General features: G+C 36.9%; 7 protein-coding genes across 10 annotated transcripts; 5 read left to right on the top strand and 2 right to left on the bottom strand.

The window, feature by feature from the left end:
* The first annotated feature begins 3357 nt into the window (after positions 1–3357).
* Positions 3358–6080, top strand: LOC106435800 (transcription factor MYB41). 3 transcript variants are annotated; one of them, XM_013876728.3, is made up of 4 exons: positions 3361–3783; positions 4025–4297; positions 4992–5669; positions 5758–6080. In XM_013876728.3, exons 1-4 carry the CDS (start codon positions 3686–3688, stop codon positions 5792–5794), a joined length of 1086 nt encoding a protein of 361 aa, XP_013732182.2. In that variant the 5' UTR covers positions 3361–3685; the 3' UTR covers positions 5795–6080. The 3 variants fall into 3 exon arrangements, with proteins under 3 accessions (XP_048595819.1, XP_013732182.2, XP_048595822.1); XM_048739862.1 differs by lacking the exon at positions 5758–6080 and having other exon boundaries at positions 3358–3783; positions 4992–5673; XM_048739865.1 differs by lacking the exon at positions 3361–3783 and having other exon boundaries at positions 3938–4297.
* Positions 6081–10344: 4264 nt separating this feature from the next.
* On the top strand, positions 10345–13113 carry LOC106432848 (heat stress transcription factor A-1e-like). 2 transcript variants are annotated; one of them, XM_013873694.3, is made up of 3 exons: positions 10345–10693; positions 11687–12827; positions 12927–13113. In XM_013873694.3, exons 1-2 carry the CDS (start codon positions 10445–10447, stop codon positions 12800–12802), a joined length of 1365 nt encoding a protein of 454 aa, XP_013729148.2. In that variant the 5' UTR covers positions 10345–10444; the 3' UTR covers positions 12803–12827; positions 12927–13113. The 2 variants fall into 2 exon arrangements, with proteins under 2 accessions (XP_013729148.2, XP_048595798.1); XM_048739841.1 differs by having other exon boundaries at positions 12921–13113.
* Positions 13114–14283: 1170 nt separating this feature from the next.
* Positions 14284–15677, bottom strand: LOC111199191 (putative F-box protein At4g11580). Its single transcript, XM_022688607.2, has 2 exons — positions 15031–15677; positions 14284–14873 (listed from the first exon to the last, which is right to left on the bottom strand). The coding sequence occupies exons 1-2, from the start codon at positions 15408–15410 to the stop codon at positions 14390–14392; spliced, it is 864 nt and encodes a 287-aa protein (XP_022544328.2). The 5' UTR covers positions 15411–15677; the 3' UTR covers positions 14284–14389.
* A 585-nt stretch (positions 15678–16262) lies between these two features.
* On the top strand, positions 16263–17184 carry LOC106432891 (probable calcium-binding protein CML18). The gene has a single exon (XM_048739819.1). The coding sequence runs from the start codon at positions 16467–16469 to the stop codon at positions 16974–16976; it is 510 nt and encodes a 169-aa protein (XP_048595776.1). The 5' UTR covers positions 16263–16466; the 3' UTR covers positions 16977–17184.
* A 6-nt stretch (positions 17185–17190) lies between these two features.
* Positions 17191–19064, bottom strand: LOC106432890 (peptidyl-tRNA hydrolase 2, mitochondrial-like). The gene is made up of 8 exons (XM_048739814.1): positions 18909–19064; positions 18433–18625; positions 18295–18353; positions 18143–18202; positions 18007–18076; positions 17796–17865; positions 17669–17695; positions 17191–17480 (listed from the first exon to the last, which is right to left on the bottom strand). Exons 2-8 carry the CDS (start codon positions 18622–18624, stop codon positions 17431–17433), a joined length of 528 nt encoding a protein of 175 aa, XP_048595771.1. The 5' UTR covers position 18625; positions 18909–19064; the 3' UTR covers positions 17191–17430.
* A 369-nt stretch (positions 19065–19433) lies between these two features.
* LOC106432855 (F-box/LRR-repeat protein At3g03030-like) lies at positions 19434–21920 on the top strand. The gene is made up of 5 exons (XM_048739807.1): positions 19434–19571; positions 19718–20641; positions 20960–21100; positions 21181–21534; positions 21712–21920. Exons 2-4 carry the CDS (start codon positions 19724–19726, stop codon positions 21493–21495), a joined length of 1374 nt encoding a protein of 457 aa, XP_048595764.1. The 5' UTR covers positions 19434–19571; positions 19718–19723; the 3' UTR covers positions 21496–21534; positions 21712–21920.
* A 297-nt stretch (positions 21921–22217) lies between these two features.
* Positions 22218–27589, top strand: LOC106435810 (cellulose synthase-like protein D3). Its single transcript, XM_048739791.1, has 5 exons — positions 22218–22727; positions 23014–23963; positions 24237–25044; positions 25515–27279; positions 27368–27589. Exons 2-4 carry the CDS (start codon positions 23071–23073, stop codon positions 27270–27272), a joined length of 3459 nt encoding a protein of 1152 aa, XP_048595748.1. The 5' UTR covers positions 22218–22727; positions 23014–23070; the 3' UTR covers positions 27273–27279; positions 27368–27589.
* The last annotated feature ends 387 nt before the right edge of the window (positions 27590–27976 follow it).

Genomic DNA, 27976 nt, shown 5'->3' with positions numbered 1-27976 from the left:
CGGGTTCGAATCAACGAAATCGTTGAATCGGTAAGTTTTTTTTTTTAAAGTTCAATTTATTTATTTCTTGATTTTTATTTTATCATCAATTTATATTATCTAAATTTGGTTTTTTATATTTCAGTCGGTTCCAAAGAAGAAGGGACGTATGGTCGGTTTGGGTCGTCGCTCCCAGTCGGCTGCTCCTTCTTCTGCACCACCGCCATATGTTGATCCGGAAGTTCTTACGGCTCAGCTGAAGGACAAGGATGATCGGATATCTGCGTTGGAGACCCAGATGGCAGCTCAACAGGCGGGCTATGAGACCCAGAAGAGGCTCAACGAGCAGATGATGGAGATGATGAAGAGGATGTACCCGAACGAGGTGTTCCCGAACATCCAAGACCCGTAGTTTTTTTTTTTTTTACCAAAAACTCTGAATGTTTTATTTAACTTTGAATATTATCTACTATGTTTTATTTAATGTTTTATTCAATTTTAATTTTAATTTTAAATTTTTAAATTTAAATTTAAAAAATTTAAATTTTTTTAAAAAAAATAAATTTTTTCGAAATTCCGAGGGAATGGAGTTCCTCGGAAAATTCCGAGGAACTTTCTTCCCTCGGAAAATTCCGAGGAACATATTTCCCTCGGAATTTTCCGAGGGAATGGAGTCCTCGGAAAATTCCGAGGGAGTTTTGTCCCTCGGAATTTTCCGAGGAACTCCATTCCCTCGGAAAATTCCGAGGGAAATATGTTCCTCGGAATTTTCCGAGGACCATATGTTCCTCGGAATTTTCCGATAAACATTACAAGGAATGTTTTGTCGAAACTTCCGAGGATTTGACCATCGGAATTTCATCGGTATATTCCGAGGAACCATCCGACGAACATATGTTTCTCGGAGTTTCCTCGGAATTTTGTTTCCTCGGAATTCCGTCGGAAATTTCCGACGGAATTCCGAGGAAGTATGAATTTCCGAGGAGATATTTCCGAGGACTTTTTTCGTCGGTATGTCATCGGAATAGCGTTATTCCGACGACATACCGACGATTTTTTCCCTCAGTATCCCGATGTTTTCTTGTAGTGAGTGGTAATGGAACTCCAGTGGAGTGTCCGTCCTGGGTTCGAGTTGCTTTGGTCATTTTGCCGCCTATAACCGTGTGTGCTCAGATGAAAGGTCTCGTGGGGATTAGTCTGAGCTTACCGTTTGGAATCCCCGCTGATATAAAAAAAAAAAAAAAACAATAAAACTGGACCAACTCATAACTCATTATTCTTAATGTTGCGTAATCAAATCAGATACATAAGAATGTATTTGGTTACTAAGTACATGAATTTTGTTCACTTTATTTTTTAGTTAGTTATAACTTATTGATCAACCCAAAAAAAAAATATATATAAAAAAATAGAAATCTCATTTGATTATAATGATGAGATCATAATGAGATCGACCAGAAAACAATACTGAATACGCTAACTAATAAGGTACGTCCTTGGTCCTGGTTAAGTTACTCTGAACAAAAAGGTAACCTCCAGACAGTATTACGTACGCCAAAATTTGTACTTCTCCATAGGAACAGAAGTAATGGATGTATACATTGTCCTATAAATTTTAAAGCTACTACTTCTGTTCTTATGGAGATTAGAGATTACCTTTTGGGTTTTTGAGCCAAAATCATCTTAATTTAAACTTATAAGTGTGGGTTAAATGAATTCATATAGTGGCTTAAGAATCTATTGCTTTGAATTCATTTCAATGAACAAGCATATAAGCGTCATAAGTTCAGTCTGGTTTCGTCTAGTGACAGTGCATGAAAGAAAACGTTCTCTAAATCCTTAACGTGACGTTACATTGCATTAATGCTCGTAAGAGATAATTAAATTTTTTATGATAATTACGTTTATTAGTTACTATTTGCACCCAAAAAAAGTTTACTAGCTACTATTTAAGTTATGTTGTGTTATGCTTTGGGAAATACGAGCATTGTAGCAAAATACAGTCAGGTTTTAGCTTGCGTGAGCGTATAATTTATTTTCTCTTTTGTCTTTTAGCAAATATTGAAGGTCCAATTATGTGTGTACGTATATAATAATACACAAATTATACTGGATTATATATATATGTGCCGTGTACATGTACGTATTTTAAAGCATATAAAAGAGCTAACGTCCGTATTTATAATTTCTGGTGTTCGTTTGCGCATTAGAGAGAAAATTACTATAGGATTAGGATAATTTACTTTGTCATTTTATTATTCTGAGGAAGAAAAAAATTGAGGTCATCTTAATTTTAGCATTAATTATTTTGGAAACCTCTTTCTTTGTGAATTACAAAAGATACATTCTTGTGATGAAAGGTATATGTAGCTTCAAACTTCAAAGCTTACTATTTTTGGATCCAAATTTAAAGCTTATTAATTTATTTCAGCACATATATATATATACAAGTCTTAGTCGAATACATAGTGAAAAATGAAAATAGTTGGATTGTACTTGTAACGGTCCTCTTATGTTAAAACTAGATTAACCTCCATCATCAAAAGCGGTATATATGTATGATGGGGCTCTTCTGTTAAAACACGTTTTTTGTAAGTACAGTTTATTTATTCGTTTAACAAAATAAATATTTACTTTCGGGATGCTAAACGTTTGATTAAATTTCAGGATGCTATATATATGTTTTAAGTACATCTTCTGAACTCTGATGTCAGCAAAACCTATATATACCATTAAGCCACGTACAAAACTTTACGTACAAATATCAAGAAAAATTAATAGCTAGAGAAGGTTAGGGTTTGGAGGGTCTCGTGGGCTTGTGATCTCAAACAAAATAGTTTGCGTGTCCTGGTGTGCTTAGAACTAGATTTATACCAATAATGAACAACCATATCGAGACTTGGTTAAATTTAGTTGTGTACCTAAATACCTAATAGTTCAGATGTGTCATTAGTCACCAGTAATCCATACTATTGTATATAGAACTGTCTGCCCGATCATATATAGTTGGGTCAACGTAACATTATAAATCATATTTTACAAATTATATTTTAAAAATTTAAATAATTATACTAATAGCGCATAAACATACACGATTCACAAGTCCCATATAATGTGTTACTCAACATAAGTTATTCCATGACAAATAAGGACATGTTTTCTTGCGGAAACCTACTCAAGATAGTGGTTCGAACTGCGTTCCACGGAAGTTCGATCAAACAGCGATGCAAAACTTTATATGAAAATAGTAGAATAACAAAAAAAACAAAAATAGTTAACTCCTGATCATATATAATTCGTTGTTTATACCAAAATTCAAAACCAACAACGAGAAGTCGAGAACTATAGTAAGATTGTAAAAATCAGAGTGAAATGTAAATAGAAAATATGCGTCAATGACATTTATCTGAGAGTTATAGTCTATTCCCTATTTGAATATTTAGCTTTTATCCTGAATTATTCTTTTGGATGCTTTACATTGTCAACATGAATTAGTTGCAGCAACTTTTATCCCACACATTGCTTCACAAACTTAAACATCTTCTTCTCCTCCTCCTCGTTCTTTCTTCTAGCTTTTACCAAGGGCATTTTCGTTATATTGTTCTTTGATAGGATTAAATCATTAAAGTCAAAAGGACATGTCATGAAAGCTATGTAAGATCTCTTTGTTCCGACAAGACACAAGACAAAGACGAAAGCCTCTTCCATGTTTCTATATATAAATCAAAGAACAAAGCAGTTACCCTCATTAACCAAGCCTTCCCCATTCTTCTCCCTCTTTTCAAATTTCTTTCATTCTTACAGGTATTTTACATACACATATATATACATACTAATACTTACTTGAAGGTCTCCTATGTAATCATAAATCCTATTTTTTAAATTATAAAAAGTGTGTTTACTAACTTGATATACTACAAAGGAGATTATATTTTTTTAAAGAAAATTTATTTGTTAACAACATTATAATTTTAATGTATATTAAGTCTACTCGTTGGTTATCTAATTGATGTCAAAATGCTTTTCATTTTACATATAATACAAGCTATAGTAAAATGGGAAGATCACCGTGTTGCGATGAGAGTGGGCTAAAGAAAGGGCCATGGACGCCAGAAGAAGATCACAAACTGATAAATCACATACGAAAGCACGGTCATGGAAGCTGGAGAGCTCTTCCAAAGCAAGCCGGTTTAAACCGGTGTGGGAAGAGTTGCAGATTGAGATGGACTAACTACTTGAGACCAGACATCAAAAGAGGAAACTTCACTGCTGAGGAAGACCAAACCATCATCAACCTTCATTCTCTTCTTGGAAACAAGTAACTATATTTAATTTTCTCAAAAAGAAAGACAAGTGATTTTTTTAAGTTCATATTTTAATTGATTTAATTATCATATATGAGATGAAGAGCAAAAATGACAGAAATATATCAAAATTTCTATACCAAACAAGTTAGAAGATTTCTATACGAAACGAATTTTACCAAATGTGTTGTATACGTTTTTCTTCGAGAAATTTGTGTGTTCATACGTTTTTTGTTTGTTTAATTATGAGTATTTTTTATTTTGGCTAAACTTATTATGTTTTGCAAGTTCATATGAAAATAAATGAAAAGAAAGAAAGAAGAACTTTAATATGGTAGTGTGGATACTATATATTCTTCTAACGTCTCTTTTATTATATATGAATTATAATAAAATAGAATTTAATATATGTTTTGCTAAATAATTAACTAATTTTAATATTTTAATGCTTTAAAAAATCTTAATCTATTTGTCCATACTATATAGTGTAAAGGTGTATGTTTTATATACGTATATATGCGCTAGTACACTGTTTTGGTTAGTTGCGGTATAAAATCATACATTTGTAAACCTACTACACTGGGTTTTTGTAGGTGCATGCATACGTATAAGGCTTAACTAACCCACCAAATAATTATATCATGACTAAACTAATTTATATTTTTATTTTACCAAAAAACTAATTTATTTTTTACACATGTCTTGAAGGTGGTCGTCCATAGCTGGTCATCTTCCTGGAAGAACAGATAACGAAATAAAAAATTATTGGAACACGCATATTAGAAAGAAACTTCTTCAGATGGGGATCGATCCGGTGACCCACAGGCCAAGAACCGACCATCTAAACGTTCTAGCCGCTTTACCGCAACTTCTAGCCGCCGCAAATTTCAATAACCTCTTGACTCTAAATCAAAACATACAATTGGATGCAACAAGTGTTGCAAAAGCCCAATTGTTACATAGTATGATTCAAGTCCTCAACAACAACAACAACACTACCCCTTCTTCTTCCTTTAACATTCATCACACCAACAATAACATCTTTAGTCAATCTTCTTTCTTAGAGAAAAGACCAAATATAAGTGAAAATCTCTATGATCCAGCCCAAAGCCTCTCTCACATTGACCACCAGCCTTTAGATTCGTTTTCTAGGCTGCCTGGATTATTTCCTCATCAAAATGATCAAGATATGATTCCTCCAATGATTTCGGCCTCTTCTGATGAGTCTAAGCAAACCCAAATGATGATCAAGAACAAGGAGATTTTAAAGCATAGTGATCAAACTTCAAACCCTTCATCGACCTCAACGTTCACACAAGACCATCAGCCATGGTGTGACATAATTGATGATGAAGCAAGTGATTCTTTTTGGAAAGAAATCATAGAGTAAGTTAGATAACCTAAACATTTGCACACATATTTGATATAATTACTGAATGTCGAGGAGTTATTAACAGTGTTTTTTTTTTTGCAGGCAAACTTGTTCAGAGCCTTGGCCATTCCGTGAATAGAAACGAGAGAAACACACTAGCATATTAATTTCTGTGGATATATATTTACATAATATATTGTTGTTTGTTAATTAACTTTCAGACATGTCTTAAATTTCCTTTCTTATTTTTTCGACCATGTATACATAACATTGATACTGTACAAAACTGATTATCATACGTTTGTATTATTTTCTGTAATTTTTTTGGGAAATATGTATAGTACTAATTCACAATGTATACGAGCTTACACCTCTAAATTAGATAAATTAATTCATGATTGAAATGGCCATCAAGATAATGTTTGTTGATTTAAATTAGAGATCAATTTTTCTTTTATTTCTCTCAGTTTCAAATTTAGTTGGGGATGGTTAAGAAGAAGTGAACTAATAAAGCCTTGAAAGTGACACCAACCTAGTTTTATTTGACTTTAAGAGGAGACAAAGGAGATGTACAAGTATTATAAATAGATGGTAACATATAAACATCATTGTACATCTCACATCGTGGCCACATCATGAATTTCAAAAATGTACGTATATACAAAACATATTTCATTTCAATTCTCGAGTGATTAGGCGCGACACACAAATACAAATACTATTAGCGCGTTCAATGAGGATACTGCGAAACTAATCAAAGGAAATGAATTATATTGATAACACAAAAATCACAATGAATTAAACTAATTTGCATATAGTCATCATATCTGAAAATTTGAAATCTATCGTATTTAGTATTTACATATAGATTTTTTAGCACTGAGGGGCTCTTTTCGTTTAACAGAGACAATCAAGGTTAATTTCTTTTTGGTTTAAAAATAAATAAATTCATTTTGGTTTTTATTTATATAATTAAGCAGAATTTATATAATTACACACGTTTATTTTGAGTCTGGTTCAGTTAAGAAAATATGATTTGCATCAACCAATGTATCACATTTCCGATATAGCTGCCTCTGCTTTTTATTGGGTAGGGTGGAATATTTTGGGATATATATTTGCAAGAACAAATGTTTAGTTTAAGTAAAAAACTTTATAGTCAAAGCAAAAGTTGACATTACAATACATAGTTCAAATTAAACACCAAGGTTATTCTTTGATAAAGATTGTGACAGGAGAGTCATAAACGGAGAAACGTGTAGTAATATACTAACACTAGCCTATTTGGCTAGTCGGTCGCGTTATTCTTTTTTTTAAATTTAATTATTTCCAAAAATCGGCACTAAGATTTTGCTTGTGGATAACGATTTCGAGAAATATGAAATATTCAATCACACTCGTAAGAAACATTGTCGGGGACAAAAATAGAAACCGCACCAACAAAAGTAGACTACATCTGAAACACCCACACACACCATAAGTGAGATCGAGCAACCGAAACCTTTCGAACCAAGGCAATAAAAAAATAGTTTAATCTTATTATAATTTGACAAAGCAGACATTTTAAAACAATCAAAAGAAGAAAACATAGCCTCGGTTATGTTTCACTGTCCGAGTTTCATCCACTAAACTCCTCTGCTCATCTTGCATTGTGTTATGTGCGTAAAACAAATGTTCACCATCACAAACTCCTAAAGTTTCAAACGAATATATCACTTTGATGAATACCGCAGGCTTGGTTATTCCTTAGCTAAAGCAAACCTCCAGCTTGCAGTGCTCTCTGCTTCGAGCTCAGTATTCTCTTACAAATACAATGAATATATGTCTAATAATATAGTTGCTGAGACACCATTTACGTCCATAAAATGTTATTTAAAATTGAATTTGAACTAGATTTATTGAGATATAAGTATTATATCATTTCTGTACTAAAATCATAATATATTATGTTAGATTCGAGTTTATTATGGGCTTCTAACTCAAAACTAATTGGCAATTAGTGGATTGGCCCTAACCCTTTATATATTACTTAATATCCCATTGATTTTCTAATGTGGGATACATATCCCTTAATACCCCTCCTCGAGATGATGGCTCCTATCGGCCAGAAATCTCGGAACTTTAAGACAGTTATACTCGGTCGAGCGAGTCAATTACGACATATATATCCGGTCGGGTAGGGTTAATATTAATTAGGGGTTTAACTTATTAGGATCTGGGCTCTGATACCATGTTAGATTCGGATTTATTATGGGCTTGCAACTCAAAACCAATTGGCAATTAATGGATTGACCCTAACCCTTTATATATTACTTAATGTCCCATTGATTTTCTAATGTGGGATATATATCCTTTAATACCCCTCCTCGAGATGATGGCTCTTATCAGCCAGAAATCTGGGAAACTTTTTTTAAGACAGTTAATGAGATAACTATGTCTGATATAAAATAATATTAACAATGAGCCAGAAATCTCGAAATCTCATATGATTTAATTATAAAATAACAATGAGATAACTATGTCTGAAACGATCCCTTATTTAATAGAAGTTCAAAATAGATTTTGACATTTTCTCTTCCGCGGAATGGTTTATCACCACCTTTTTTTTTTCAAAATAGACTTTCTAACCTCTTATCCATTGACCGGTTTAACCGTTTAAAACATCCCATGTATGCTGTTTTTCTTTTGGCCAAATCATCCCATGTATCTAACAGAAGGAATCAAGAAGTGGTTGATTCCATGTGAATTGAATGCTCCGCCAGTAACCGGGTCAACCCGATTTTTTCCAGTAAAACCTAGAAAAGCTCCCGATCCGAAAACCCCACTTGGTTGCAGGGTCCTCTATATACACTGAAGAGCTGTGGTTTCCTTCGACGTTATAAGGTGGCTCAGATTTGAACAAGGATTCGGTTAAAGCTGGATTGGCGGTGACGTCGGGTAAACCGGTGGCTAGCTTAATAACCAATGCATCCGCTCCTATTTCACCACTTGGTGGTTGATAGGTCATGCCATGTAGACCTTTGTTGGCAATGTGGAAAGGCCAAGCGCACTCAGCACTCTCCGGGACATTGCAACTCCGGGTAGCTCACTACTACGTACGGTTGTTGTTTCCTTTGACCTGCATGGCATTTACGTTACCACGTCAAATTGTTTTATTATTTTTTTTAGATAATAATCTTTTTGGTAAAATAATAATCTCTGAAAACAGATCAATTTTCCAATATAATGCGATTAACAAGGAGAAACTCAAACCTTTAATACTTCCATTGATGGTAAGGGCGTAAGTTTCGTTACAAATCCCTAATCCGTGAGCCCTCTCTTTCTGGACCGGTGTGAATTGTCCATACCAGAGTAAAGAGAGATTTAAGGTTCCGTTTTGGGATTTGCGGAGAGGACTCACGAGATAAATTAAGAGAGAGGCACGAAGAGGAGGAATGTAATGACGGACAAGACGACGTCATTGCCACCACATTGAGAAAAATTTCTTTCTTTTGGCCTTGCATGGTTTTTTTTGGGAGAAAGTATACAATATTTATTCTTCAAGCTATTTTTTTTACATCAAAAGGGTGGGTATATTTTTTCTTCTGTATAATCGCATATGAAGCAAACTAGCTATTTTTCAATAAATCTAACTATTTTAAGATGGGTGGTAAAAAAATCTAGGAACCTCTCCAATACTCTAATAACACGTAATGATGATGACTTGATGAGCATATACAACCGAACGAGATAACTGGATCCGGCCCGTTGACTTAATCGGATCCTGGTAGATCTTGCCAACCTAGATCTGCGTGGGTTTGAGTTTTGATTGGGTAAATTTGCTTCGCGAGAAGGAATCCGGGAACGAGTTTCGAGTTTCCAGCAAAGTGAAAAAGGTAACTTTGCCCCCTCCTCTGCCTCTAGAGCCTTTCTCGAGTGAAGCGAAGCATCCCTGCTCACGTGCCTGTTTGTAGCAGACAAACACACATGCCTCTTTTACAAGAAGCTATGTTATGTAATGAAAACATTCGATAGGAGACAACTATACGATTATATAATACTATAAAGCAAGTCTTAGGAAATTATACGATTTTTGTGGTTATTTGTTACCGATCTTTCTTATACACATCAACTGAAAAGTCCTTTGCTCACTCAAATACTAATAAATTGGACTAATTAAAGTCATAATGATGTACCAATATTTGATGAGATGATAATTCTCATTTCTTGTTTTCTATTTTATTTACTGTTAATTCAGTTTAGTTAGTCAAGTACAATATTACACAGACTTTTTTCTTCTTCCTAAATTATAGTAGTATTTAAATATCTAAAAATATCTAAATATTTTTTGTAAAAATAGTAGTATTGGCCTTTCAGAGCGGTAAGCACTGGCAGAGCAAAACGCGAATATAACCGCGACAAGATTCCAATAATTCAACGCGAAGTCTAAAATGCCATGTAAGAAAAAGCTTAGGGCCAGATACCTTCTTAGGAAAAAAAGGACCAGGTACGTTAATGAATATAAAAAGGCCCAAGTACGTTTATCTCAGTGGCCCACGTGTATTTCTTATCTAAAACTAATTCCTTTAATAAAAAAAATACAAATCGGACGGTTCGGAGAGAATCAAATCAACGGTTTAAAACGCGACTCACTGAGAAACTCCACCGCTTTCTGGAATAAGAAAGTTTATAAATAAAAGAAGCAGAGGAATAGCTTTTTGCAGACATAAAAAATAAATTAAAAGTGTACAAGAAGAAGAACCTCTCTCTCTCTCTCTCTTACTCGATAAAGATAACATCATCTTTTGAAATGGGATCGATTAGCGAATCTGCACCTACGGCGAACTCTTCAACGACGGTGGTGATGAGCTCTATTCCGCCGTTTCTGAGCAAGACTTACGACATGGTTGACGATCCATCGACTGATGAGGTGGTGTCTTGGAGCAGCGGGAGCAACAGCTTCGTTGTCTGGAACGTGCCTGAGTTCTCTAAGCAGTTTCTACCGAAGTACTTCAAGCACAACAACTTCTCCAGCTTTGTCAGACAGCTCAACACTTATGTAAGCTTCTATCCATTGTCTTTTTTTTTTTGAATTTAATTATCTGATTATTGACCAGTTTTTTTTTTTTTTTAAGTTTGTTTTTGTGCTTCATTTTCTCACTTGTTTTGATTTTGGTGTATGAATAAGTGATTGTAGTCTCTCATCTCTGGGTTTTAGGAAGTGTAAGCAATGTTATTCTTAGCTTTCTTCGGAACAGGAAGAATATAGTTTGAGAAGTCAACTCCTATGATTGTTTAGAATAATATGCTGATTCTTGTTCCTAAATAGCTTTTGATGCTAATTATTCACCTTTAGTTGGTTATGCTATGTTTCTATTTAGTTTCACTAACTGTGTGACTTTGTTAAGGAGTAGATACCATATTCTACATGTATGGTTTGTCCTTGTTTTGGAGATATCCTTCACTAGTTTAGTGCAGACATATATTTAGTTTTGTTTTCTAATAGTCTCTGAGCTGCATCTGTGTCCTGTGAGGCTGGAATAAAAATTTATCATTCCGTTTTACAAATAAATTGTGTTAAGTCCAGTAAAAAGTTGAAGATACTACTCTTACATAGCTTTCTTTCTTGTTCTTCTTTTCTCCCTTACTTACCAAAAGGATCACACGAACTTTGCAGGCTTATTCGGACATGTGCTCATATATTTTATCTGAAGATTTGGTTGCCTCAGCAGTTCCATTTCTGTTCTTAAGTCACAAAACAAAATTTCTAATCAGTTGTCTCACGTTAGCTTTCCATTCATTTGTATTTTTACCTTCCAGGTACATGCCAATATACTTAAGAACTATTGGTTTCCTTGAGCCATGGTACTGTAGTTAGACACAGTGGATAGTTTTTTTTTCATATTATTTAAGTATTTTTTTTTTTTAATGAACATATTATTTAAGTATTTGATGGTCTTTATGTTTATACTTTGTTCTTTGCTGCCTTCCTATCTCAATGGAATCCAAGTAACTTCTTGTGGTTAATCAATGTTCCATTATTTTCTTTCAGGGTTTCAGAAAAGTTGATCCAGACCGCTGGGAATTCGCAAACGAGGGATTTTTAAAAGGCCAAAAACAATTACTAAAGAGCATTATCCGTCGCAAACCCACTCAGGTGCAGCCTCCACAGCAGCCTCAAGTCCAACACTCATCCGTCGGCGCCTGCGTCGAAGTGGGCAAGTTCGGACTCGAAGAAGAAGTCGAAAGACTCCAGCGTGACAAGAACGTCCTCATGCAAGAACTCGTTCGGTTAAGGCAACAACAGCAAGTCACAGAACATCATCTCCAGCACGTGGGGCAGAAGGTTCACGTGATGGAGCAGAGGCAGCAGCAGATGATGTCGTTCTTAGCAAAGGCTGTTCAGAGTCCAGGCTTCTTAAACCAGTTCTCACAGCAGAGTAATAACGAGGGGAACCAACACATCTCTGAGAGCAACAAGAAGAGGAGGCTACCTGTTGAGGATCAGAAGAATAGAGGTGGTAGTAGCCAGGGGCTTAACGGTCTTAGCCGCCAGATTGTGAGGTACCAGTCATCGATGAACGAATCATCAAACAGTATGCTTCAGCAGATACACAATATGAGTAACACGCATACCAACAATCACGGTAGCTTTCTTTTGGGAGATGTTCCGAATCCTAACCTTTCAGACAACGGAAGCTCCTCAAACGGACCATCCGGAGTTGTTGCATTCACTGATGTTTCATCTAATACAACAAACCAAGTCTTGGAGACCAATTTGCCTTATCCTCAACCTCAAGCTGATCTGTTAGCTCCAAAGCAAGGAGCAGAAGGAGGTTCTGGGAGTCCAAGTCCGGATCTAGTTGGAGGCGAGAGGGATACTGGAGAGTGTCTGGATCCAATAATGGCTGTTTTGGATGGCTCAATGATGTTGGAAACCAATGAGTTGCTTCCTGGAGTACAAGACTCATTGTGGGAACAGTTCTTTGGCGAGAGCTCAGGGATTGGGGACACAGACGAGCTAGTGTCAGGGTCGGTGGACAATGAGTTGATAATGGAGCAGCTGGAGTTACAACCCAACCTGAGGAATGTGTTGAGCAACAATCAACAAATGAACCATCTTACTGAACAGATGGGACTTCTCACATCAGATGCTCTCAGGAAATGAATTCGCCATAATCTTTACTCAAGAGGTAATAAGCCCAATCTTTCGTCATTGATGAGTTTATAATATCAACACACACTTTTCAGAATCTTTGTGCAAAAAACTTGACTTTTTCTCGCAGATGTAGAAGATGGGTTGAGATTGCAGCAACAAAGGGATAATGGCCAAAGGAAGTGGTGTTGTTATGTATCTATGTATCAAAACTTGTGTTACTCTCATTCTTGACGTTGTGTAATATAATAAGAGAAAAGAGAAATAATGGCCTTAATGATTTTTTGCGTTATATAGTATAAATTCTATAAATTAATATTCAATAATATTTTTTTTTATGAAAGTATATAGTTCAGATGTAAACATATATTATAATTAATAATTATAAAATTTATATAGATATAAACAATGTATTATATAATTCACAGAGTGAAGTAAAAAAATATAGTAGTTACACTTACGGTAATTATTGTTTGTATACCAAATAATCGAATAAAAATAACAAAAAATATATATTTATAAAATTTAATTGATACATATACCGTAAAAAATATTATTTTATTTTATTTTATAAAAATATACATCAAACTTTAAAAAAATATTGTTTTTCTAAATAAATTAATAAAACATTACAATTCTAACATTATTAATTTATAAAGTTTTTACTGTATTTAGAAATAAGTTTCTACTCGTACAGTACTTTTCTTTGTCTCAAATCAACTACCTTCATTCACCATGAACATGAATCATGCTATATAGTACATTGATAGGGCTAGTTAATTGGAGATATACAAAAATAAAAAGTTCATAACAACTGAAAGTTTACAATAATAGATAAATCAATCAACTCTTTTCTTTTCAAAACATTTTTAGATAAATGTAGGCTTAAAACTCAAACTCCTCTATCTCATCAGTTTCCCACTGCTTATACTCATAGTTGCTATATGACGAATCTTTCCACACATCTAGACAAAATTGTGCAGTCCCAAAAACACACCTTAAAGTTTTCAAGCTTCTGAGTGCCGAGTTGTACAAGATGGGAATCCATCTTTACTCAAGAGGTAAATCCATCTTTATAATATCAACTCACTTTTCAGAATGTGCAAAAAAAAAAATCGACTTGTTCTTGCAGATGTAGAAGATGAGTTAAGATTTTGTGGAGTCGCAGCAACAAAAAGGATATATAATGGCCAAAGGAAAGTGGTGTTAATGTATCTATGTATCAAACTTGTTTTCCTCTCATTCTCGTCATTGTGTAATGTAATATAATAAGTGAATTAATCGACTTAAGATTTTGGCCTATTTTCTGAGAGAAGTCTCTACTAATATGTACTTCTCAACTTGAGCATGAATCATACTATATATTTAGTACATTGATAGGGTAGTTATCATTTACAGAAGTAACAGAATAAAAGCATTGCGATATACAAATATGAAAAAGTTTATAACAACTGAAGTTTACAATAAATAGATAAAAATAAATCACCATTTTTAGATAAAGGTAGGTCTAAAACTCAAACTCCTTCATCTCATCAGTTCCCCACTGCTTATACCCAAAGTTGATATAATACTGAGGATGTAGCGGATGATTCCCCACATCTAGACAAATTGGGCACTCCGGACAACACAACTTAAAGTTTCAAGCTTTTGAATGCTAAGTATTATGGATTTATCCTCAGGTGACAGTCCTAATTCTGCTAACATCATACCATTGTTGTGTCGTTTTAAGAATATACAATGTGAGAGGTTAAGACTCTTGAGGTTATAAAGGCCGAAGATGAGCGACTTAACTGCTTCTACGGAGACATAAGTGCAGCGGAAGCTCAGACTCTTCAGGTTCGGAAGCTTACCAACAATTATATTGGCTAATTCTTGGTCCAATGTACAAGTGATTTTTATGGTGGTAAGATTCCTACAGTTTTCTGCAATGGCTTTGAACTCATGCTTCAGGTCGTCGTCATCTCTTGTAAATTTGGCAATGATCAAAGTTTGGAGATTCTTCCATTTACTAAAAGATGATGTAAATGAATTCAGATTTTGAGTCTTCTGCATTCGTAACGCAAGTTTTCTGATGTTTGGCAACCTTCAAAAATAAAATCGAACTGATAAAAACAAATTCTCCAGTGAAACAATATAGACGAGTCTCGAGTATTCAAATGTTTATGAGTTAACCCGCACTACCCGTACTACCACGCTACCACTGTTTGCTTAAAATTAATAATTAATGGACATAGTTTTACCCGTTGGAAATGATCGCTAGATCCTGTTCTAGTACATTGGTATTAGCATTGAAGAAAAATTCAACCGGGGCTGCACGGCTGAATTTGTTGATTTCAGTCAAGATCTCCCTAAGGCTGTTTAGATGTTTTCCTCCATTATTATTATCCAGATCCTGCAGATGTGGGTTAGAGGGGTTATCTAAAACAATCGAATCAAAATCGTTGAGTTTGATGGTGTTCCATATAGTTTTGTTGTGAGAGGCAAGGAACCAAGTGATGCACACTCGTGATGCTCCCATGATGACGTCCACCATGTCTAGCTTCTTGAAAATGTTGGCAAGCATGTCTTTATCCAATTTTTCCCATTTTGGTATATTCTCAAACCTCTCTTGACGCTCCATTAATTTCAATGGAAGATAATTCTAACCACTTCTCGTTATGTTTAGGATATTTATAGGGTATGAAGCTTATAGTGCTCAGATTTATAGCCATTTCAAATCAATAGATCATTAATGCATGAGATTGGTGATAGTAGATATGCTTAGATTGTGTATTTTTTGCAAATATTGTAATATATTTTGTTTCATTTTTAAAAGACATAATAGATGTTTTTTTTGTAAGAAGACATAATAGATGTTTGTATATAGTTATTTGATTTATAGCAATTTCAAATCAATAGATCACATTAATGCATGAGATTCTCGATAGTAAATATGCTCAGATTATGTATTGTTGCAAGTAATAATAATATATTTTTCCTTTTATAAAAGATATGATAGATCTTTGTATATAGATATTTGATTTTGTTGGATGATATATATATTATATAAATGATTTAATAGGAACTGCTAAAAATCATATATAGATATATAATATTTATGATTTTAGTTTAATTTCCTTTGAAAGATAATCTTTCTTATCTTTTTGGCTACGATCAAATTATTTAAACAAATTTCTTATATACTACTAGTTTTTGGTAATGGGCTATCATCAGCCCAAACAAAATACATTATTAATTATTTTTATCTTCTGCCAGTAACTGGTTGAGCCCCCTAACTGACGATCATGCACTATCTAAGATCCGTCGTTGCCGTAGCGCGCACTCAACCTCCGAACTGTATTCTCTACATCGCCTGCTAAGCCTTACGTGGCGGGCTCGTCGAGGAAAATGCCTTCTCCGGATAAATACAGCTTAGCACGACAACACGACCGTTTTCTCTCCACCGAACACGCGTTGACTGGTTCTGTTTCTTATTATTACATCCGAAATCATTAATTATTTGATTTTTTAATAAATAAATTTAAATTTATTCCCTTTGCTCATAATTACAAATCAATCCAATAATCACATACCTGTCGTTGACTTGTCAAAAAGAGAAACATATCAATCTAAAGTCCCCCGAGAGAATAAAAAAAACAATGTTGTTCATCGAAACCAAAGCTTGACCGAGTTCGAAATGAGCCGCGACGACGGAGACAAGCCTTCTCCGGCACCAGGGAAGAAGCTAGGCGACGAGCAGCTAGCAGAGCTCCGAGAGATATTCCGATCATACGACCAGAACAACGACGGGAGTTTGACGGAGCTAGAGTTAGCCGCGCTTCTCAGATCCCTCGGTCTGAAGCCGAGCCAAGACCAGCTCGACACTCTCATCCACAAAGCGGACCGGAACAACAACGGAATCATCGAGTTCTCCGAGTTCGTCGCCCTCGTCGAGCCGGATCTCGTCAAGTGCCCTTACACGGAGGACCAGCTCAAAGCCATCTTCAAGATGTTCGACCGCGACGGGAACGGGTACATAACGGCGGCGGAGCTGGCGCACTCGATGGCGAAGCTGGGACACGCGTTGACGGCGGAGGAGTTGACGGGGATGATCAGGGAAGCGGATCGAGACGGTGACGGGTGCATCGATTTCCAAGAGTTTGTTCAGGCCATTACTTCAGCAGCGTTTGATAATGCTTGGGGATGAAGAAAGGTTTAATAATTTGGATTTTTTTTTTTTGTTTTTTGAGATTGTTTCTTTGTCACTCCATCTTCTTGCATATTTTGATTTGAAAGTGTTTGTGTAGTAGTTTGTGAGATACTGTTTCATATGTTCTCTGTGATGAAAATTTGATAGCTTGGAGAGGAAGCTACATCATTGTTTAGGGCAAATACTATTTATTAGCTTTGCAGTTTGAGTCTGAATCAACCAATCGCTTTACCTATAAGCGACAAAGGTCTTATATAGATAAAAACAAAACAACTGTCTTTTTATCTTCTAATGTTTGGTGGGATAAACAAAAATTTATAATCAAATTTATAATCATATGATCATCTATCTTCTAGCAAGGTCATGTAAAATCAAGCAAGAAGGAAAACTTGAAGTCAGTTAACATTCTTTCCCTTGTGCTAGATTGTCTGAATACTGAATGTAAGAGTTGTTACATAAGCTTTAGTCCACCTGTTACATCATCAACAACGTCCACCGGTCCTGCACAGATAAACACTTTTATGGTGAATAATTCATGACTAGAGGAAAAACTGAATTAAGATTCCAACTAACACAGAGTGGTTAAAAGAGTTTGCAACTATTAAACTAATGCATTTGTACTAACTACTATATAACTCTTCTCCTTTTATAAATCTTTTAAACATATTGACAGATCATAGATAACTTACCAAGAATAGCCATTACTGTCCTTGAATCTGGAAGAACAATACAATTATATACACATTAGACTCTTATTTTTCTTTCAGACTACTTGAGAGCCTCTTGAATTCAAATGACAATAACTACAAAACTCACCTGGAGCGATCTGTGTTTTTCCTGCATCAATGGTGATATGGGTTGGCAGCTTAAGAGACTTTGCTCTCTCCTGTCAACATGGACAACATTGTTAAGACTGAACTTGAAATCATCTAAACAGTCAGCCGCCAAGTATCAAAGAACTAAACAATCCTGCAATTTTGTAACGAGGCAAGAAGATTTCTTCATCAATACAACAAAAAAAACTTACTCGCAAAGCTAACATCTCTTCCTCACTCTCGATTTTGACCACAACTTTTGGCTGTGCACAATTCTCCCATCTGCAGCAGCAATAAATTTTTAAAAGAGAAAGCCTAAAAAGGATATGAGGTAGACTATTAGTTTACCTATTCAAGGCTTTTGGCGCCCGTCGAAGGAGTTTCTTGTATAAACCCAAAGTTGCATGACTACACACAATGCAGACCCCTAAAAGAAATTACTAACAGAGTTGCAGATATGCTTGAGGATGATTGAAACACTAAAAGAGAGAAGAAACTACCTGCATTGAGCTGCAATCTTTCCTTTACCCATTTTAAGATCATTCCTCGCTACCAAAACCTACACATACAAAAAGACAAAGAAGCAAATTCATATCAGCTTAGTGTCAATGCATATAGAAATAGGTAAGGGTAAAAACCATTTTGAATCTTTTGCGGGAAACAGTGAGTTCCTCAATCTCTAGGGGTTCCTTGGACTTAATCTTCTTATTCCCACTAGACTCGGCCACAGATTTGGAGGAGGGGACGAAGATACGGCGTCGTAGAGTGCTGATGTAATATCCAAGTACAGCTCCAAGAAGTAAGGCAGTTAGCCACATCAAATCCATCATCCTTCAAGGAGAAAAAAAAACAAGAACAAGATTTGAATTTAACTAAAAAACAAAGTTGAATCAGTGTGGGGAACAACAAAAAAAAAACCTATACTACGTGATTACTAGAGAAGAACACTTACCAAGACTCTGTAATCTATAGTGAAATAGTAAGTATACTCAATTGATAACACAGTGAACAAAAAATCTAATCATTAAGGCTACTTGGATTGCTCGAGTTCGATTCTAGGACACCACCAACTTTAAATCGAACTAGTTACAGAGTTTTTTTTTTGTTACATTACCTTAATCTTCCCGGCGGCTGAGCAGCAGTTTAACAGCCTTCTTTTTTCTCTGAACTGTTTTAACAATTAAAGGCGAAGATAGTCTTCTGTTTGGAAACGGGAATATCTCTGTCCTTCCTTATATATATTATCCGGTTCGACCAATATATTGAGAAAAAAGAAAAGAACAGAAATTAACATTAAAGAACAAAAATCGAACCGGGTTTTTCAAATTTAAGTTAAAAAAATTAAAAATTGCAAACTTTAATAAAAATTCCATTAAAATTATATTATCTTAAATATCTATTTAAATAAAATAGTTTTAATTATAATATTTTTGAAGTTCTCCTTTTTACTTTTCATATAAAATGATATAAAGTCTTATAAAAATATTTTTACATATATATAATTATTTAATTTAAACTTAGATTAAATATTAAAATCTGGTTAAATTAGTCGGTCGGGCCGACCATTGACCCAGTAAATGTCCGGTCCGGTCAAAACATTGATTTTTACCGACAGAACATCCGAAACTACCCTTAACTTCCCGCACTCATTCTCTCGGACTTCCCATTCTCTCCCCTTCTCAAAGGGGATGAAAGTTGCCCTAATTTATAGTGTCGATAGTGCTGCAAAGGTCTTACATTTTCAGTCTCTGTCTTGGTCTCAGTCTCTGCTACCTAGGTAAGTGTCCAAGTTAAAACTCAAACCTTTTGGTCGTGTTTCAGAATCAACTTGCTCTGTCTGGTTTCTTAACCGGTGTTGTTGTCTTTGAGCTGTTTGGTAAAATTGATTTTTAATTAGGAACGTTTTGTGTGTGTTTACTGCAGTGAAAAATGGATCTCTTGAGCGCTCTACCAGACGATGTCCGTTCTCACATACTATCCTTCCTCACCACAAAGGAAGCCGCTCTGACCTCTGTCCTCTCCAAGAAATGGCGTTACATGTTCACACGTGTCCCCGTGCTCGACGTCGACGACTCTAACTTTCTCCATCCGCGGATCTTCATGGCCTTCGTGGACCGCGTGTTGTCTCTCCAAGGTGACTCTCCCATCGAGAGATTCACCTTGAAGTGTGAAGACGGTGTTGATCCAGAACGTGTTAACGGTTGGATATGCAACGCGCTGCGACGTGGCGTCTCGGAGCTTGATCTCTCCATCAACTTCGAGGACGAAGACTATCTTCTCCCTCGAGAGATGTTTGTGAGCGAGACGCTCGTGAAGCTGAAGCTAACGAGCGAGTTTGGTCTTCACTGGTGGGTTGGAGCCGACGCCACTTTCTTACCGTTGCTCAAGACTCTCCGCATCGCCTCGGAGATGGTAAGCATGGATTGCGATGTTAATATGGAGAGGTTTCTCGCTTGCTTCCCCGTCCTCGAGGAAGCGGAGTTGATAAGCATGGACTGGGTTGATCCCGTTGATACTGTGTCTAGTTCAACTCTCAAGAAACTGACGGTTCACGCCACCGGGATGAAAACCGTTCAGAACCCGAAAAGCATTTCTTTCGACGCTCCGAACCTGCGTTTCTTGGCCTACTCTGATTGGGTTGCGGAGGACTATCCAGTAGTTAAACTGAGCAAGTTAGATGTGGCGCGAATCGCGCTATCGGTGACTGATGATCAAACCAGGAAGATAAGAGGTCCGCGTAAGTATTTGTCAGAAGGTGATGTTGTTCGACAGTTTGGCAATGTGGTTAAGCTCATGATTGGCATACGGGATGTTCGGGAACTTCACTTGCATCCTGACACTCTCGAGGTTAATTTTCTATTATCTTCTCTCTGGTCTAGTTGCAAAATGTTTTTGTCATCGCTCTTGGACACTTAAAACAAAACTATTTTTAAAAATCCGATTTATACAAGAATTAAATTGGTTTAAACTATTTTAAATTAGTTCAAACCAAATGGTTTAAATCGGTTTAAATCGATCTAAATTAGTATAAATCTGTTAAGTTAAGTAAAATAATGTTAGTAAAAATCCACAAATTTGTCTAATTTTTATTTTGTATATCTAATTTTGATAATTCATCAAAAATAGCGATTTTTGAACATTGGTTTTTGTTGTTGTTGTTTTCAGGTGCTTTCTCAATGCTGTGATTCAATGCCTGTGTTCAACAACCTCAAGATGTTAATCATTACAAGTGACGAGGATAGAGGATGGCAAGCAATGCCAGCTCTCCTAAGGAACTGTCCACAGCTAGAGTTTCTACTCATTAAGGTTGGAGTTATATAAAAAACCATGAAACATGTGTTAAAGATGCTGTTCATTTACTTACAATATAACCTTTGTTTCTGCAGGGTTTAGTGCACCATGTGACTAAGCAATGCGGGGATGCTTGTGACTGCATTCACAAAAAGCACAAAGGACGTTCGCTCAAGTCATGTCCGGTGAAAATGTTTGTGATCAGAGGGTTTACGGGAACGATGAAAGAGATGAACATGATAGAGCATTTCTTGGACTATTTTCCTTGTTTGGAGGAGATGAATATCTATATCGAAGAAGATGTTCCTACACCGCTTAAGTACGACCGTCAATTTGCCGAACGTGTCTTGGAGATGATAGAAGAGTTCGACTACTCGTACAAATGCAATGTCCAGCTCCTTGATGAGTGAAGTGGAGTGCACAATGAAGAGACTCTGAGATCACCAACGGTAGATATGCTCCACCAAGTTTACTCAAATCTCTTGTGCTTCTACTGATTCTAGTCTTTTTTTTTTTTTTTTGATCAAAAAAGAAAATTAACTGATTCTAGTCTATTCTTGGAGTTTATTAGTTGTAAATAGTTTTGAGGTTGTTGTAGTTAATATACTTCATTTTGTTTCGTGCAGAGAGGATGGGATCTTGCAGCACACTGCTAGCTCTAGGGACGTTTATTTAGTTTTTCCTTATGCTTATAATGTCGACAGAAACTGCGTGATGTGTTTTAAAACTTGGTTTTGTCTGCATTTTGGTTCGACCAAGACGTTTAATGGTTTGATTTGCTCGGTTCAAGTTTACATAACCGGATTATAAAATGAAAAAAAAAACATTTTTAATATACGTGTGTACGCGTGCCGTTAGCATATTTTCGTTTATTATATGGTTTTGTTTCTTTTAAGTATTCTTAAGAACAATAATTAAAGGTGGTTTACTTGCGCCCGTTACAACATGCGTGATTGACGTTTTTGATGGACGGTGTGTATAACAAAGCGCACACGTTAAAACCAACCCAACATTTCTTACGCGACCATCATTTCACTTGCGAAATACCCAAACGCGTTACTTATATTAAATTTCACAAATTACATAATCCCGTCGAACGCGTTACTTATATTAAAAATTAAAAGAATAAATAGAATGTCTTAATTCTCTCCACCTTGTCCGAAAACCTCAAACTCAAAAAGAGAATACCAAAAGGTTATTAAAAAACGGCTTTTTTTCTCCCGCCGGCGTTTTGACAGTCGTCGCCACTGTTACCGTCTTGAAACAATACTACTTCAATTAAAAAGTTCAAAGAGCAGAGAGATCTTTGTATCTTCTTTCATTCTCATCTCTTCTTCTCCTTTCTCCTTTCTCCAATTATTTAACACAAATAATATTTTAATTTATGTAAGATCTCCCCCGAATAAAAAAATGAGGCAATGGTTGCCATCATAACGTGTATCAGTAGTAGTGCCGATGTATTTGGTCTCACGACTAAGTCCCTTCCTCTTCTTCTCCTCCTCCTTCCTTAACCAATTTGCGCAACACGACCACATGTGACTTCGTCTGTCAGAAAATATCTGATAAATTAAAAAGCGTTTTACTTCTTCCAAACATCTGCGGAAGATCTGAAGCTCAACTTTCCTCTGTTACGGTCTCTCAGGTAACATAACATTGTCTACGATTCATTGTAATGTCAAAAGTTTGAAATTTAAGCTTAGTGATGTTATAGATTTTTCCCTCTTTAGCTGCTTAAGATTTAAAGATTCTCTTCCTTTTTTTGTTGGGGGTAAAAAGACAATGATCATTGTCTTTTTCGTTGTATTTATTATATAATTTATGATAAGATCTTCTTGTCTAGATCTATTGATGACCTGTTCATTTCTTGAATGTTATCTGATCTTGATCTATGACAATGACTTGATGATTGTCCTTTTAATCTCTCTCAGGGATCTGCCGGCTACAAAAGTCCGGTGGATATTTAATATAATCACTAGACGACGATCATGGCGTCTAATAACCATTTCACCAACAGTCGATCCAACCTCTCAACAAACTCCGACGCCGCCGAAGCCGCAAGAAACCACCAGCAGCCGCCCGGCGTGACATTCGCTCGGAGAACTTCCTCCGGACGCTACGTCAACTACTCGAGAGATGATCTCGACAGCGAACTCGGAAGCGTCGATTTCACTAACTACACCGTCCACATCCCACCGACTCCAGACAACCAGCCCATGGACCCGTCCATCTCCCAAAAGGTGGAGGAGCAGTACGTGTCCAGCTCCCTGTTCACGGGAGGTTTCAACAGCGTCACGCGCGCTCATCTCATGGACAAAGTGATTGACTCCGAGACGAATCATCCGCAGATGGCTGGCGCTAAAGGGTCCTCTTGCGCTATCCCTGGTTGTGATGTGAAGGTGATGAGCGACGAGAGAGGTCAAGATCTTTTGCCTTGTGAGTGTGATTTCAAGATTTGTAGAGATTGCTTTGTGGACGCTGTGAAGACAGGAGGTGGGATCTGTCCCGGGTGTAAGGAGCCTTACAGGAACACGGATCTAACAGACTTGGCTGAGAACAATAACAAGGGGCAGCAGCAAAGGCCTATGCTTCCTCCACCTTCTTCTGGTGGTGGGTCCAAGATGGAGAGGAGACTGTCGCTGATGAAGTCAACTAAGTCCGGTTTGATGAGGAGTCAAACCGGGGATTTTGATCATAACCGGTGGTTGTTTGAGACTAGTGGGACTTATGGTTACGGTAATGCTTTTTGGACGAAAGATGGGAACTTAGGTAGTGAGAAGGATGGTAGTCACGGTATGGGGCCTCAGGATCTGATGAGCAGACCGTGGAGACCGCTTACTCGGAAGCTCCAGATTCCTGCAGCTGTTATTAGTCCTTACAGGTGAAAAAATGTTTGTTATTATGTATCCAATATATCATTATTTAGCTAAGAAAGTTCAAAAAATCGGTCTAGACGACACGACACCTGGGCATCCGCTTAGTTGGCAAATCGGACCTAAACAAAGCAATTTTTATAGAAAATTTTTTAAAAATCGGTTAAGGTGTTAAAAAAACCGCCTAATCAATAATTCCATATAAGGCGCCTAACTAATATGTTAGTTATTTCTTGGAACATTTTAAACTTTCATTGATACATTTAATTTTTCTTGTGTAGGCTTTTGATATTTATAAGGATTGTTGTTCTTGCATTGTTCTTGATGTGGAGGATTAAGCACCAGAACCAAGATGCAATATGGCTATGGGGGATGTCTGTGGTTTGCGAGCTTTGGTTCGCCTTCTCTTGGCTTCTTGATCAGCTTCCGAAGCTGTGTCCCATCAACCGAGCTACAGATCTCAACGTTCTCAAAGAGAAATTTGAAACGCCCACGCCGAGCAACCCGACGGGGAAGTCTGATCTCCCTGGACTAGACATGTTTGTATCAACAGCAGATCCGGAGAAAGAGCCTCCTCTCGTCACTTCCAACACCATTTTATCCATCCTAGCTGCCGACTACCCTGTGGAAAAGCTTGCCTGCTATGTCTCAGACGACGGAGGAGCGCTTCTGACGTTTGAAGCCATGGCTGAAGCAGCTAGTTTCGCAAACATATGGGTTCCTTTCTGTCGTAAACACAACATCGAGCCGAGGAATCCGGATTCTTATTTTAGTCTGAAGAGAGATCCTTACAAGAACAAGGTGAAGACTGATTTTGTGAAGGATAGGAGGAGGGTGAAGCGTGAGTATGATGAGTTTAAGGTTAGGATCAACGGCTTGCCTGACTCTATCAGGCGACGTTCTGATGCTTATCACGCGAGGGAAGAGATTAAGGCCATGAAGGAGCAGAGACAGAACAGAGAGGATGAGATTGTGGAGCCGGTTAAGATTCCTAAAGCTACATGGATGGCTGATGGTACTCATTGGCCTGGGACTTGGATTAACTCTGCTCCTGATCATTCCCGAAGTGACCATGCTGGTATCATTCAGGTACAACATTTCAGTCCAGTTCAGTTATTTCATGTTTCTTTGGTTTGGAACAGTATTTTGAAACCGAAACGACCCTATGGTTGGACAAGGTTCGGCCATGAACCAGTCACATAAATTATTCAAATGAATAAAAACCATTAAAACTATCAAAAATCCATAAACCAACCATATAAAAAATTAGTTTATATTTATAATGTTTTATATTTAATATTTACTTATATTTTAATTATCTATCATATTTACTAACATTATTTTAATTATGTATCATTTTGAACCGTGACCGAAATAGTTATTCGGTTCATCTTCCGATCCAGTTTTAAAAACATTGGTTTGAAACATTCAGTTCACTCATAACTGAATTGGAACCGGAGTTTGGTTCCATTCAACAAGAATTTTGGTTTGTTTCAGTTCAGTTTATATGTTATTTCTAAGATTAATGATTTTTTTCTTCAAATGTTTGATAAATGTAGGTGATGTTGAAGCCTCCTAGTGATGAGCCACTACATGGAGACTCTGAAGGGTTCTTAGATCTTACAGATGTCGACATTCGTCTTCCTCTTCTGGTCTATGTCTCGCGTGAGAAACGACCAGGTTATGACCACAACAAGAAAGCAGGAGCCATGAATGCATTGGTCCGAGCATCTGCAATCATGTCCAACGGTCCATTCATACTAAATCTCGACTGCGATCACTACATATACAACTCTCAGGCTTTGAGAGAAGGAATGTGTTTCATGATGGACCGAGGCGGCGACCGCCTTTGCTACGTTCAGTTCCCGCAGCGGTTCGAAGGCATTGACCCATCTGATCGGTACGCTAACCACAACACTGTCTTCTTCGATGTCAACATGAGGGCTCTCGATGGTTTGATGGGTCCGGTTTACGTCGGAACGGGTTGTCTCTTCAGAAGAATCGCTTTGTATGGATTCGATCCACCACGGTCTAAAGAACACAGTCCTGGATTCTGTAGCTGTTGCTTCGGTCGCAAGAAAAAGAAGAGCCGTGTGGCTGAAGAAAACAGATCATTGAGAATGAGTGGTGGTGGTGGTGACTCGGATGATGACGAAGAGATGAGTCTCTCTCTGGTTCCTAAAAAGTTTGGAAACTCGACGTTCCTTATAGATTCGATCCCTGTAGCAGAGTTCCAAGGCCGTCCGCTTGCTGACCACCCGGCCGTGCAGAACGGACGGCCTCCTGGAGCTCTCACCATCCCTCGTGAGCTTCTAGATGCGTCGACGGTGGCGGAAGCTATAGCAGTCATCTCATGTTGGTACGAAGATAAAACCGAGTGGGGGTCGAGGATCGGTTGGATCTACGGTTCTGTCACTGAAGACGTTGTCACCGGTTATAGAATGCATAACCGTGGCTGGAAGTCAGTTTACTGCGTGACGAAAAGGGATGCATTCCGCGGCACGGCTCCTATAAACTTGACGGATAGGCTTCACCAGGTTCTCCGCTGGGCTACTGGCTCAGTGGAGATCTTCTTCTCGAGAAACAACGCCTTCCTAGCTTCCCCGAAGATGAAGATCCTCCAGAGAATCGCTTACCTTAACGTTGGAATCTATCCTTTCACTTCGATCTTCCTCATCGTCTACTGCTTCCTCCCTGCGCTCTCGCTCTTCTCGGGACAGTTCATAGTCCAAACGCTTAACGTCACATTCCTCATCTACCTTTTGATCATCTCCATCACATTGTGTTTACTAGCTCTCCTCGAGATCAAATGGTCAGGAATCTCGTTGGAAGAATGGTGGAGAAACGAGCAGTTCTGGCTCATTGGAGGAACAAGCGCTCATTTAGCTGCGGTTATCCAAGGACTGCTCAAAGTGGTGGCTGGAATCGAAATCTCTTTCACGTTGACGTCTAAATCAGGAGGAGACGACGTGGACGACGAGTTTGCGGATCTTTACGTAGTGAAATGGACGTCTCTGATGATCCCACCGATCACGATCATGATGGTGAATCTAATCGCTATCGCGGTCGGGTTTAGCAGGACGATATATAGTGTGATTCCTCAGTGGAGTAAGTTGATAGGAGGAGTGTTTTTCAGCTTCTGGGTGTTGGCTCATCTTTATCCTTTTGCTAAAGGGCTTATGGGGAGAAGAGGAAAGACTCCGACCATTGTTTATGTTTGGTCGGGACTTGTTGCTATCACTATTTCGCTGCTTTGGGTTGCTGTTAACCCACCTGCTGGTTCTACTCAAATTGGAGGATCGTTCACGTTTCCGTGATGAATAGGTTTGGTTTTCTCAAACTCTCTTTGTTTTGAAATATGTATTTGTTGAAATCTCTTTGTAAGAGTCTTTCTTATGTTCAAATGATGCAGAGTCTTACAAGAAGGAGATTGGTCAAGGTCCTCAAGGACATAAAGTATAGTTGTCACGTAAAGCAAGTCAAAAACTAAGAACTTGTCTCATTATTGTCTATTTTTTTTTCTTGCTGGAAAAGGACATTTTTTAATTTGTCTTTTCAAGTTTTTGTAATATTTGATTTGTTGGTGGAATCGTTTACGTTGCTACTGGAATATTATATGAAATGAAATTCATCATATGATTGTTTCTTGATTTTTAATCTCATATACCCCTAATCCAATACACCCTAATCTCTTATACCCCTTAACCCCTAATATCCCTAATCCAATATACCACTAATCCAATACACCGTAATCTCTTGTACCCCTTAACCACCCTAATACCCCTGTTAATATAATAGAACTAATAATTAAAACATGATTATGTATTTTTTGAACTGAAGGATTATATTTGATAATTCAAAGATAATAATTACACATGATTTGTAAAAATTCAGTCAATCATTTGAGATACTTTTAGCTTATGCTTCCTCAAATTTTATACTAAATTTATATTATGTTGATATTTATTATAATATAATTTAAAACTTATTGAAATACATGATAGTGGTCTTTTATAAAAGC

This window comes from Brassica napus, chromosome A1, assembly GCF_020379485.1.
Source record: "Brassica napus cultivar Da-Ae chromosome A1, Da-Ae, whole genome shotgun sequence".
NCBI lineage: Eukaryota > Viridiplantae > Streptophyta > Magnoliopsida > Brassicales > Brassicaceae > Brassica > Brassica napus.
The sequence above is the reverse complement of the archived record's forward strand: the minus strand, read 5'-3'. Positions and strand labels throughout refer to the sequence as shown.

Coding starts and splice junctions, on each gene's coding strand:
- LOC106435800 (XM_013876728.3), top strand. CDS start 3,686: ATGTTTCTATATATAAATCAAAGAACAAAGCAGTTACCCTCATTAACC. Junction 4,298..4,991: donor CATTCTCTTCTTGGAAACAA/GTAACTATATTT, acceptor CATGTCTTGAAG/GTGGTCGTCCATAGCTGGTC. Junction 5,670..5,757: donor TTTTGGAAAGAAATCATAGA/GTAAGTTAGATA, acceptor TTTTTTTTGCAG/GCAAACTTGTTCAGAGCCTT.
- LOC106432848 (XM_013873694.3), top strand. CDS start 10,445: ATGGGATCGATTAGCGAATCTGCACCTACGGCGAACTCTTCAACGACG. Junction 10,694..11,686: donor TCAGACAGCTCAACACTTAT/GTAAGCTTCTAT, acceptor ATTTTCTTTCAG/GGTTTCAGAAAAGTTGATCC.
- LOC111199191 (XM_022688607.2), bottom strand. CDS start 15,410: ATGGAGCGTCAAGAGAGGTTTGAGAATATACCAAAATGGGAAAAATTG. Junction 14,874..15,030: donor CTAGCGATCATTTCCAACGG/GTAAAACTATGT, acceptor TTATTTTTGAAG/GTTGCCAAACATCAGAAAAC.
- LOC106432891 (XM_048739819.1), top strand. CDS start 16,467: ATGAGCCGCGACGACGGAGACAAGCCTTCTCCGGCACCAGGGAAGAAG.
- LOC106432890 (XM_048739814.1), bottom strand. CDS start 18,624: ATGATGGATTTGATGTGGCTAACTGCCTTACTTCTTGGAGCTGTACTT. Junction 18,354..18,432: donor CCCGCAAAAGATTCAAAATG/GTTTTTACCCTT, acceptor TTGTATGTGTAG/GTTTTGGTAGCGAGGAATGA. Junction 17,866..18,006: donor AAGAGATGTTAGCTTTGCGA/GTAAGTTTTTTT, acceptor CCATGTTGACAG/GAGAGAGCAAAGTCTCTTAA.
- LOC106432855 (XM_048739807.1), top strand. CDS start 19,724: ATGGATCTCTTGAGCGCTCTACCAGACGATGTCCGTTCTCACATACTA. Junction 20,642..20,959: donor TGCATCCTGACACTCTCGAG/GTTAATTTTCTA, acceptor TGTTGTTTTCAG/GTGCTTTCTCAATGCTGTGA. Junction 21,101..21,180: donor TAGAGTTTCTACTCATTAAG/GTTGGAGTTATA, acceptor TTGTTTCTGCAG/GGTTTAGTGCACCATGTGAC.
- LOC106435810 (XM_048739791.1), top strand. CDS start 23,071: ATGGCGTCTAATAACCATTTCACCAACAGTCGATCCAACCTCTCAACA. Junction 23,964..24,236: donor GCTGTTATTAGTCCTTACAG/GTGAAAAAATGT, acceptor TTTCTTGTGTAG/GCTTTTGATATTTATAAGGA. Junction 25,045..25,514: donor ACCATGCTGGTATCATTCAG/GTACAACATTTC, acceptor TGATAAATGTAG/GTGATGTTGAAGCCTCCTAG.